The sequence below is a fragment of the Nelumbo nucifera genome, chromosome 7 (genome assembly GCF_055504915.1).
Source record: "Nelumbo nucifera cultivar China Antique chromosome 7, China Antique-T2T, whole genome shotgun sequence".
Taxonomy (NCBI): Eukaryota; Viridiplantae; Streptophyta; class Magnoliopsida; order Proteales; family Nelumbonaceae; genus Nelumbo; species Nelumbo nucifera.
The window spans coordinates 6,721,103-6,734,090 of record NC_142655.1 but is presented as its reverse complement, the minus strand read 5'-3'; the positions used below and the strand labels follow the sequence as shown (position 1 = coordinate 6,734,090).

Here is a 12,988-nt window from a genome sequence, read left to right as displayed (position 1 = left end):
TTGTGAGCCTCTCATCTGTGTTTGGGGACTGCTGTAGTGTCTGGAACATCAAACTCCTGACAGCAATACTTAGTTGGCAACTGGGAATTCAGATTAGAAGTAGCATTGGAAGAGCATCATGGCAGCAACTGGAGATGGTTGTAGTGATAAAAAACCTAGTGTGGTGATTCCCTCTGACTATCTGGATGTGCAGATGACTTCAATTAAACTTAATGGTGAGAACTATGTACCATGGGCCAAGTTAGTGAAAGTTTTTCTCAAGGCAAAGAGGAAAGTGAAGCATGTGAAGGAAGATAAACCACCAGCTGACTCTTTAGGGTTTGATGACTAGGAACAGGAAGATGCCCAAATCATGACATGGTTATGGAATAGTATGGAACCTAAAATAAGTGCCAATTTTATGTTCTTAGATACAGCCAAAGACATATGGGAACATACCGAGAAGCTTTATTTTGGGCAGAATAACACTACGAGGGTATATTAGCTCTATCAGGAGTATTTTGATCTGCAACAAGGGAGTAAAACCCTAGAAGAATACTATGCCAGCATGAAAAACATCAAAAATGAACTAAATGTCTATCATCCCCTAACTTCGGATCTTAAGGTTCAGCAACAACAAAGGAAGCAACTAGATGTCACTAGGTTCTTAGTGGGGCTGAAATCAGAGTACAAACTAGTTAGAGCCCAAATTTTGGGAAGCTCTACTCTTCCTACCCTTGAGGAAGTATTTGCAAGGCTCCACAGGATCTCCTTGGGTTCTATAGAGAGTACAAACACCATCTGACAGATCAGGATTTGTGGTAGCCAGAGGAGGTGGACGTGGTAATAGAGGGGGAGGACATGGATCTCGAGGAGGTCGTGGTGGTTTCATATTTGGCCGTGGTGGTGGTCGAGACTCAAGGGGAGGCCGTGGTAAAGGAAAAAGTACCTCTACTAGGAACTATACCCACTGTGGTAAGGAAGGACATTCAGTGAATTTTTGTTATGATCTCCACGGCCCACCTTCTACATGGGCAAATCATGCAGTTGTTGGTGGGGTTGATGTCAGTGATAACCGATAGCTACATCTCATATCTTCCACATCTACATCTATTTCTAGGAAGGAGATGATGAGTGTACCGCGTGATGAGTATGAGAGGTTCCTTCAGGCTACTTCACAACATACTACTGCCACCCTTGCTCACTCAGGTATTGCTTGTCTGGCATCCAAACCCTCTCCCTAGATTATTGACTCTAGAGCCTCTGATCACATGACCGGGACTCCAGGTGTGTTCTCTTCCCTCTCTAAAACTTCCACATCTCAAATTGTTACCCTTGCCAACAGTTCCTCTTCTCCCATCTGTGGTGATGGTAATGTTGACACAGCTTCTCTTTCTTATTAATTTGTTTTATATGTACCTAAATTTTCATTCAATCTTATGTCAATCAATAAATTAACTAAGACCCTTAATTGTTCTATTACATTTTTCCCTTCCTTTTATGTTTTTCAGGATCTCAAGACGAGGAAGAAGATTGGTGGGAGCATGAAGCCGGTGGATTGTAATACCTTGACAGTGGATCGTCAGTTGCACTTTCGACTTCACTCACTCCTCTACAATGGCATTGTCGGCTGGGACATCCATCTCTAAAGGCACTCAAGATACTAGTTCCGTCTTTGAGCCATTTGTCGTCTTTACAATGTGAGTCATGTCAGTATGGGAAACACCATCGGGTTCCCTTCAGTCCGAGAGTTGATAGTCGTATGTTGAGTCCTTTTGCTTTAGTTCATTCAGATATTTGGGGTCCGATTAAAATAGAGTCTTATAATGGTTACAAGTATTTTGTCACTTTTATTGATGATTGTTCAAAGATGACATGGATTTATTTAATGAGTGAACTATTTTCCATTTTTCAAAATTTCCATGCTGAAATACGTACACAATTTGGTGTTCCAATCAAAGTTTTTCGTTCAAATAACGGTCGTGAATACTTTCTTACTTCCTTTCAACAGTATTTAGAACAGCATGGCACCATTCATCAAACTTCATGTGCATCCACTCCTCAACAAAATGGGGTGGCTAAACAAAAGAACCGTCATCTCCTTGAAACTGCTCGATCTATTCTTCATCATATGAGTGTTCCTAAACAATTTTGAAGTAATGTTGTGCTTACTGCTTGCTTCCTTATTAATCGGATGCCCTCCTTCATCCTTCATGGTCAGTCTCCCTTTTCTATTTTGTTCCCCACCTTGTCTCCTTTTCCATTAACACCTCGGGTCTTTGGTTGTGTGTGCTTTGTTCACAATCTGAGTCCTGGGATAGACAAGCTGGATGCACACTCTATTAACTGTGTCCTTCTTGGCTACTCTCGGACCCAAAAAAGGTATAAGTGTTACAATCCCAACTCGAAAGTTCTATGTCTGTCCTGATGTCACCTTTTTTGAGTTTGTCCCTTTCTTCTCAGGACCTGAAGTATCAGTATCTCCACCTTTGCTTCCTCTTCCTCTTCCAGTCCGTGATCCCGTTCCGATTGTTCTAGTTGGGTTTGTCCCTTCACCTTCTCCAGTGCAGATTCCTATTGAACGACCACCGATCCAGCACGTGTATACTCATCGACAGACACAAGCTCCTCCTCCAGCTTCTACCTTGTCTACAGATCCTGTTGTTGCTCCTGTCCTAGAACCTTCAAGACTTCATCTTCCCATTGCTTTACGGAAAGGTAAACATAGTTGTACCCTCCATCCCATTTCCAATTTTGTTTCAGTCTCTCACCTTTCTGCTTCACATCACCAGTTTGTTTCACTATTGTCACCTATTTCTATACCTAAGAATGTCTAGGAGGCTCTTACCTCACCTAGGTGGCATCAAGCAATGGAGGAGGAACTCTCTACCCTTCAGCATACTCAAACGTGGGAGCTCACTACTCTTCCTCCCAGTAAGCATGTTGTGGGTTGTAAGTGGGTGTATACTATTAAATACTTGCCAGATGGTAGTGTGGAGCGTTTAAAGGTCAGACTTGTTACTAAAGGTTATTCACAGATGTATGGGGTGGACTATATGGAGACCTTCTCTCCCATGGCTAAGATTAGCTCTGTCCGTGTCTTAATCTCCCTGACAGTTAGGCATGATTGGCCCTTGTTTCAACTTGACATTAAAAAATGCCTTCCTTCATGGTGACCTTATGGAGGAGGTATATATGGAGCAACCACCTGGGTTTGTTGCTCAAGGGGAGGATGGTAAGGTGTGCAGACTGAAAAAGGCAATTTATGGGTTGAAACAATCACCTCGTGCTTGGTTTGGGAAGTTTAGTGAGGTGGTAAAGAATTTTGGAATGAAACAATGTCAGATTGACCACTTAGTGTTCAGCTATGATTCAGAAGCTAGAAAGATTTTATTAGTGGTCTATGTGGATGATATTGTCATAACTGGCAATGACAAATTGGGGATTGATAAACTAAAGGTCTTTCTGCAAAACCATTTTCAAACAAAAGACCTTGGGAAGTTGAAGTATTTCTCGGGTATAGAAGTTGCCAGATCAAAGCAAGGTGTAAACCTGTGCCAAAGAAAATATGTTTTTAATCTACTGGATGAAACAGGACTGTTAGGTGCAAAACCGGTTGAAACTCCCATGGAACCAAATGCTAAGTTGAGTAGTGATATAGGGGAAATATTTGATGTTCCTGGAAGATACAGACAATGGGGAAGCTGAACTATTTGACTATCACAAGACCAGACATCTCCTTTGTAGTCAATGTGGTGAGCCAATTTATGCAGAACCCTCGGATACCTCACTGGGATGCATTTCTTAGAATTGTAAGGTACCTGAAGGGAGCTCCAGGCCGTGGGTTATTGTACAAACCAGGAGGAAGACTTGAGGTAATTGGGTATACAGATGCAGACTGGGCAGGCTCAGTGTCGGATAGAAGATCTACTACGAGTTACTGCACATTCCTTGGAGGCAATCTAGTGACATGGAAGAGTAAGAAGCAGACTATTGTTCCAAGGAGTAGTGTTGAAGCCGAATACAAAGCCATGGCACATACTACATGTGAATTAGTATGGCTAAGAAACCACCTACAAGAAATTGGATTCACAATGGACAGACATATGAGATTGTACTGTGATAATCAAGCTGCAATTCACATCTCATCTAATCCTGTTTTTCATGAGAGAACAAAGCACATAGAGATTGATTGCCACTTTGTGAGGGAGAAAGTCCTTACTGGAGAGATAAGCACAGAACATGTGGGCTCAGGTGATTAGTGGGCAGATTTGTTTACAAAAGGTTTAAACTCAGGGAGAGTGAACTATATATGTAACAAGCTGGCATTATATGACATATATTCTCTAGCTTGAGGGGAGTGCTAGAGTTAGCCAAATGAGGGGTAGATTAGTCTTTTCCAACCAGTTTAAGTTATGTGCTTATGTGGCAGTTCTAATTAGACTTCCTGTCCCATACTTAAGTGGGGGCAGTTTAGTCTTTGTACTTAATTAAATCCCTAATCCATATTATGGTCGAATGGTAGGGTTTAGCCTTCTTCTTCTTCTTCTTCTAGTTTGAACTACTGTAGCTACACGACAAACACTTTTCATAAAAAAACAGAGGGTTGATCAATTTGCTTCAAATTGCTTAGTTCTTGGATTTTTTTATGGATTTCAGTCATTAGGAAGGTGCTTTGTGGTTTAGCATCAAAATCAAGAAGAACTAGAGTGTGGGGAAGAGTCCTAGTCAAGTTGGACTCTTTGTTTTTGACCTGGTGTTGAGCGCTCAAACTTTACCTTAGAGCTTTCTGCTTTTGACCTTAATGTGAAGAATGCTTTCCTCAATGGATATTTACAGGAGGAAGTGTATATGGATCTTCCAACTAGTTTTTATGGTAATGTAGGCAAGGGAAAAGTATGCAAATTAAAGAAGTCCATATATAGTTTGAAACAATCACCCAAAGCTTGATTTGACAAGTTTAGAAGTGCACTGATTGGTTTTGAGTACACTCAAACCCAATCAAACCATACCTTGTTTGTGATGAAAAGGGGATCTTTGGTGTCAATGTTGATAATCACAAGGAATGACCTAAGTAAAATTGATACCTTAAAGAGGAACTTGCACCAGGAGTTTGAGATTAAGGACCTTGGGGAACTAAAGTATTTTTGGGGCATTGAAGTGGCAAGGTCCAAACATTAGATCTTCATTTCCTAGAAGAATGTGTTGGGCCAACTACAGGAGACAGGAAAACTTGGGTTAAACCAACTAATACACCTATTGACCAGAATCACAAAATTAATACTTCAGATGGAGAATTAGTAAAGGATTTTGGGAGGTATCAGAGATTGGTGGGCCAGCTGTTATACTTGTGCATGACACGACTAGATATCTCCTATATAGTTAGTTTAGTGTGTCAATACATGCATGCCCCACGAGCTCAGCATTGGGAGGCCATTGATAGGATACTTGCTTATTTGAAAGGACACCCAGGCAAAGGGATATTGTTTCCTGACCGTGGGCACTTGAAGCTAGAAGCTTACATAGATGTTGATTGGGAAGGGTGCCTAGATGATAGAAGATCTACATTAGGAGTTTGCACTCTTGTTGGGGGTAATTTGATTTCATGGAACAATAAGAAGCAATCAGTTATAACCAAGTCAAGTGCACAAGCTGAATTGGGGTTTGAAAGCTTCTCTAGGTTCAGTCCTTCCTAGGAGAGATTGGAGTTGATGCAAAGGAACCTATGATGTTCTACTACAACAATCAAACAGCAATTAACATTGTTCATAACCCATTTCAGCATGATAGAACAAAGCATATAGAAATGGACAGACGTTTCATAAGAGAAAGGGTGACATTTGGAGAAGTGTGCCTACCACATGCTGCATCTGACTTACAAATAATTGATGTTCTCACAAAGAGAGTTGCAAGAAATAAGCTTGAACATGATCTACGCAAGTTGGGAATGTGTGGTATCTACTCCCAACTTAATGGGGAGTGTTGAGATTCAGCAGTTTTTTATGTTTTTCTTATTTAAAATTATTAGTTAATGTTATAGGGCCCAAGGCCCATTAGTCATGCTATTTTTTGGGACTACTTTTATGTTGTTAGCAGAAGCCGCCCTATTAAAGGCATATTAGTCATTGTAATCAGTTTTATCTTATGAGTATATTAGATAATGAGTGGGGCAGCCAAATCATTATTGGTTTCTCCCCATCTCTTCTTCTCTTCTCTTCAAGAACCACTTTCTCTTTTCTTTCTATCACTGTTATCAAATCAGATTATTGTTTTTTACTTTCTACTAATAATGTTCTTTTTTTTTTATAAATAACATGGAATTTCATTAAGATTTAAAAGGGAATATACATACAAGCAGAGGAGGTAAATTATCTTAACTCCCTTTAACCAACAAAACAAAACTACAAGAATTGAAAGGGAAGACCCCTGTTGGTTGTAAGTGAGCTTTCACAATTATGTATAGGGCTGATGGCAAATATAAAAGGTACAAGGCAAGGCTGGTTCCTAAAGGCTACATTCAGGGCCTGTTCGTTTCCTCTTAACTCTTATCTCTTACGAGGAATCTTTTAACTTTTAAGAGAAAAATGTTTGTTCGTTTCCTCTTACCTCTTATCTCGTAAAGTGCAATCATACAACTTTTTGTTTTTGTTTTCTAATGATATCCCCAAAAAGACAAACAAAAACTCTTATATATGGGGTCAAAATAGATATTTGATAACTTTCATAATTCAAAATTCAGAATTCAGAACAACATTCTATGCATTCAAAGTTTAGAGGAAAGAAAAGTTCACCAATACCAATATACCTCTTAATGTAATTATTGCACTTTTAGATGTCAGACTTCAAAGAAAACGAACAGGCCCTCAGACTTGCAAGATAAAATATAAGGAGAATTTTTTCCCAATTGCCAAAATGGCATTCATTAGAGTTCTCCTATCTCTTGCAGCTCATTACTCTTGGCCTCTTTATCAAATGGATGTCAACAATGACTTCCTTAATGGTGGTCTTCAGGAGGAAGTGTACATGGATTTCCCTCCTAGCTTTTATAGGCATTTAGCTAGGGGGAGTGTGTGTATAAGCTAAAGAAAGCATTGTATAGCCTAACGTTGCAATCAAATTGATCTTGAATTGAATAATTCAGGCCCGAGTTCGATTAGGCTCAATTCAAGTTCGATTCTAATCAATCTTGAATCGAGTTCAAACCTCGGGGTAAGCTCGATTAGTTATTTGAGCTCGAGCTCGATCAATAAAAAGTTCAGTTTGAAAGCTCAAGAACTTGGCCCGATTAACAAATGCATGCAGACATACATACATACATACAGACATACACATACATGCATACATACATATATTATGAAAATATATTTTTATATTCTATATATAATATAAGAATATACTATATATTATAAAAAATATATCATATATATAATATAAAGCTATATTCATTTTCAAGATTTTGTGTCGAACTCAAACTCATATATCATATATATAATCAAACTAAGCTCAAATTGGAAAAATATAGTTTGAATCAAACTCGAGCCTGAACTCGATCTTGGTAGTATTTTAGTTGAGTCGAGCTAAGACGTGACAAAGTTCAGGTCAGCTCGGCTCAACTACACTCCTAGTATAGCCTCAAACAGTTTCCTTGGGCATGGTATGATATGTTCCTTGGTAGGGATGGCAATTTTCCGGGGCCCCACCCCAAACGGAGCGGGTTTTCCCTGACCCTAAATAGGGACGGGGTGGGGATGGGGAAAATATTTTTTCCCCAAACTAGGGACGGGTATTATATATAATTCCCTGAACCTGCCTCGAATCCGAAGGTAAGTTACTAAAATATCCCTAGGTTTAATATCGATATTTAAAATCTCTAAGTTTTCCCTAAATTCTTAAAATCCTAGGATCCCAAAATTTTATTTTTGAATTACCCCTAAAGTGTTATAATTCAATTCCTAAAATACCCCCAAATTCCTATATCCTATGTATAAATTGTCCATAAAATAGATAATTTTTAAGTAATTGCCTTAGAGGAGGGAAAATTCGGGGATTCCCCGTCCCCGATGGGGAATGGATGCCCCACCCCGCCACCAGGGATGGGGTGGGTACGGGGCAAAGTATCTTGACTTTGGGGCGGGGACAGGGAGGGGGTGCCCTGCCCCAAACCTGCCCCATTTCCATTCCTATTCCTTGGGGCCTTATTGAAGGTTGGGTATACTCAGCCCTAGTGTGACCATACTTTATTTGTGACGAAGAAAGGGCAACATATGACAGCTTTGATAGTTTATGTTGACGATATAGTGTTAACTGGTAATGATCAGGATGAGATTGCCAAACAAGGGGCTGCAAGGCAGCAACTATATTGGGCCTCATTGTAACTTGGGTTGTAATCCTTGGGGATGACTTTCAGGTCATCAGTCTGTAATTAACTCCACATATTTTAATTAATGGAACAATCCTTTTGCTGATCAAAAAAATGATTGAGATTGCCAATTTGAAGAAACTAAGGTATTTATTGGGGATTGAACTTGAAGTGACTCAATGTAAGTATGTTTTAGATTTACCAAAGGACACAAGGTAGCTAAGAGTAAAGCCAGTTGATAAGACTATTGATCCCAATCATGAGATTTACCTATGCATGACTCAACCAAATATTGATTACTATTGAGTATAGTAAGACAAAATATACATGCGCTTGTACCAAGGGTCAAAATTTCACAACGTATTGGCCCATATCAGTCACCCATCGATATGCTACTTTAGGATAGGTTTTGGGGTTTGACCTGTTTCAAGGGGTAGATAGGCCTTAAACCGACCCTGTGAACAGGTTTGAAAAAAGAAAAACTAAAAAAAAAATGAAGCGCCCAATGATACAAACTGATATGCCCCATCCAACGTATCGACCTATATCGATATTTAGAACCTTGGCCTGTACTACACATTTGGCAATAATGTACTCACCCTAGCATATTTGAAGGGTTTTCCTAGAAAAAAAAAAATCTTATTTTTTAGACATGATCAAATGAGGATTGAGATGTTACCAATGCTAACTGAGCAGGATGTCTTGATGATAGGTGGTCTATATTTGGGTTATGTGCTTTTGTTGGAGGTAACTTAGTATCATGGAAGAGAAAGAAGTAGTCTATTGTAACTCACTCCAGTGTAGAGGCTGAGTATAGAGCCATGGCACAAGGCTTATCTAACATGTTGTGGCTGTAATTCTTACTTGGTAAATTGGGGATTGCCTAGGAGAAGCATAGCACAAAAGATATTGAGGTAGAACACCACTTTTTCTTATGGAGAAGTTGATGACTGGAAAAGTTTGTGTCCCATAAGTGAAGACCAACTAGTAGTTGGCAGATATATATATATATATAGCCCCCACCATTCAAACACGTGGATTTTTCAAATTTAGACATATGGCATTTTCTGAGAAGTTGTTAAAGCCCACAACCAACTATCACCATTCAAACAAGTGGCCTTCTCATTTTTTAGAAAGCTAGACACGTGGCAATTTCTGAGAAATCCTACCAAAGCCCACAACCCACTACCAAGCTACAGCTCCCCACCATTCAAACACATGGCCTTCTCATTTTTCTGGAAAACTAGACACGTGGCATTTTCTGAGAAGTTGTTGCTAAAGCCCACAATCCACTACCACCATTTTCAATCCATTCCTAAAAAAATGCAGAAAATGCAAAAGTGGTTATCAACAACCACTTCTGCCTACATTCTATCAATCTCAGTTAATTATTAACCCTCTACTTATCATAACAAAAGAAAATTATCCATATTCTATTAATTATTGAAAAGATATTTCTTGAAATTTTAATAATATTTAAAATATTAATAAATATAAATTTAACAGTATTGATTCCATAATGTAAATTTAACATTACTGATTCCCCGTACTTAGTACGGGGTCATTCACTAGTATGTTCACTAAAGGAGTACCTTGGTTAAACCTACAAAGTGTACTTGGAAAATTGGCTATGATGGAGATCTATTCTCAACTTGAGGGGGACTGTTGATAGATTAGTCTGGCCAGAATATATCCTTTTTGGGACTGTTATCCTTTATATTTTATCTTTCTGATTGGGCCTTACCATTTTGTCTTTATGTAGCACCATTGTATTGGTACCTAGGTATCATAGGAAAAATTTTACAAAGCAATAAAAAATGCCAATTTTTCATTAACTCTTGTTACATCTTACAAGTGTCAAATCAAGCAAAAAATTTAACCTTAACAGTCTCTATCAGCTTAGAATCAGTAAATACCATTCGATACAGTACTTGGATAAAATACATATATCTTCCCAGGAAAGGGCAGCTAAGGCAGTAAAAGTTACATCAACCAATACCTGATTCATTCGCCAAACATCAGACAACAAATTTTTCTGATTCTCTGGACAAAGGGGAAAAAGGAAACAACAAATTACTCCAAAACAATATAGAATATATTGTAAATTTGGTAATAGAAACCACTAAAATACAACTACATACCAGAATCAACAGCTTTTATTTCCCTCATGGTAGCATCAGGAGACATTAATGGTTTGATAAAGAACTGTGCAAATCTGATTGATAAGAAGAATGCAAAGAATTCACGCTTAGAAAATTTTAGAAGGAAAAAAGTAACAAAACTAGTTCTAGGACAGAACAGCATCCTACCTATCCAAAGCCTCTTCAAAACAGTCAGTGTTAATGTCAAAATGGTAATTTGTGCGTTCAGAAGAAGTGAAAGCATTTGTAGAACCTCCATGCTGAGCATCAGCCAAAAAAATCACATCAACAACAAAGCAACAATAATAAAAAACAAGGACAATAGAAGATACCCTTGCAAGGGATAAAAGACCAACAAAATGAAAAATAAAGTTGGCAAGAACGACTAAAGCATATTTTTAATGAATTATTGCTGCAATGAAAATGCTATACCAGTATTTTGAGAGGATTTGTATGCTTTTCATTTCTAATAAAATATCTTTATTGCCGATAAAGAAGAATTAAAAGTTGGTCTAATTGACTACCTTTTTGCTACTGGGTAACAACTTATGCTTATAAAAAACTCACAGCAAAAATCATCTACAGAATTAAATAGTATATATACAGGGGGATGCGAGAGAGAGAAAGAGAGAACAAACCACAGTATGGCATCAAGAAGAAGAAGAAGAAGAAGCATAAAGCAAAGGAAGCAAACATCTAAGAAAATCTGAATAAAAGGATTAAGTATCTCTACTATGATATGGAATTATGGAAGCAATACCTCTGCTATGTACTTCGAATAACTGTCTTCCAATGGATACTTTTCACTAGCATAGAAAAGCATATGTTCTTCAAAACAGTAACAAAATACACTAGGATCAGAAGAAAGTTATCAAAAAGATAATAGAGGAAGGCCACTCATTATGAAGTATAGATACCAAAGTTCATCAATTAAAATAAAGGGGAACTTAAGCTACAATTAAACCATTCATAATGTTGAAAAAACAAAAGCATGAAAAACAACATCATGCAATTAAAACCTATCAAATAAGTAAGAGAAGTTTTCAAACAAAATGGAGAAAACTTGGGAATGAGAAATCCAGAGACTATGCAATGGATAAGACCATTGTCTCACCGAATATGGCTCCATGTTTAAGACTTAAGACTGACCATGCATCAGCAGAAGGATTAACAAGAAATCAATCAACATAGCATGAAACTAAAATATAAAATATTTCTAACATGTCTTATTGATAATATTTCCAAGGAAATTTTAAAGAGTTGCTTATAATTTACTAGGACATGAAAAACCAAATCAGTTGTAAATAAGGCAATTCCAAATAATCCATATAAGAAAGTTAAATAACCTACACCGGATATGTTGTTAGACAGTGTATGCCCTCATCTCCAGCTAGACTAATGTAATCTGATATTTATTATTGAATGAAATCAGAACATTATTATTTCATGTGTTTTGGTGTGTTTCTATGATTTACCCCTTAATCTGAACATTTATGAGACTCATGTTAGTTTAGAATATTCTAGGCCATTTGATAAAATTGGGGAGTTTATCATGTCAAGGCTGACACTATTGTACTGCAGAATTGATGGAGAAGTTTGCCTCAACTACTAGGGTCAGACCTAAGGTACAATGAGTGAGTGTTTAGTGAAACACTAGGACTGTTTACAATTATGCCTTGGAGTTTGGAGACAGATGAGCAAAACTACAAAGTTGCGCTTGACTACAAACTTGATAGCGATACTTCATTAGGTGTTGGATTGAGCTGCTTTTGATATAACAACCAATGAGATATACTTAGGATCAAATAACAAGGTATGTTGGAGCAATTAGGAATAGCACTTAAGTGGGTGATCATTGTGATAGGATTAGTCACTTTGTCAATTAGACAAAGGAAATATCTTGGAATACACTCTCTTTGATGGAAACTTAAAACTGTCGGTAGTGGACTTCAACTTGTTTTAAAGTCTGTTTGCAAAATGTATGTATATGGTTTATTTTATAAAATGGTTTCCAAAAGATTTTAATCCCAAAATCCATCTGAGAAGAGGGTGTGACACTGCATATTCCAGTCAAAAAAGAGGTCCTTCTTTATGGCCAATGTACTGATATTATTGGCTGAGAGGTTGACAGCAAGTGTTTGGTTAGGTTCAAACCAGATAGGCACTTTTTCTCAGGTTAAACCATTAGGCTTGGGCTCATAGGATGGCAGAAACCCAAATCCCACTTATATTTAAGTATTGGGCCAGTTCTAAGCCCAATAAGATTGGGTGGGCAGTTCACTAGGTTACACTAGTGAATTCAGCCCATATGTTTTAATACATGGGCTGAACCCACATGGTTTAATTTGGGAGCTTAGCGGATCTCACGCCATACAAGGTTCAGGTCAAATAGACTAGTCAAAGGTACGAAATAAAAGGATTACTTAAAAGGTCAAATTTATTTCCAACAAGAATAGTTTGACTCGGAAGTTGGATATTATGGGTCAAATTAGCAAAAATGCCTATTCTC

General features: G+C 37.9%; 1 protein-coding gene across 4 annotated transcripts in view; it reads right to left on the bottom strand.

Moving 5' to 3' along the window:
* Positions 1-12,988, bottom strand: part of LOC104597372 (insulin-degrading enzyme-like 1, peroxisomal) — a 128,400-nt gene that overhangs the window by 87,125 nt on the left and 28,287 nt on the right. For all 4 annotated transcript variants that reach the window (XM_010258842.3, XM_010258843.3, XM_010258845.3 and 1 more), the window contains exons 3-6: positions 11,240-11,307; positions 10,648-10,739; positions 10,480-10,553; positions 10,338-10,381 (exon numbers count right to left, since the gene is read on the bottom strand). In XM_010258842.3, the coding sequence (XP_010257144.1) occupies positions 10,338-10,381; positions 10,480-10,553; positions 10,648-10,739; positions 11,240-11,307 (278 nt within the window). The remainder of the gene's footprint in view (positions 1-10,337; positions 10,382-10,479; positions 10,554-10,647; positions 10,740-11,239; positions 11,308-12,988) is intronic.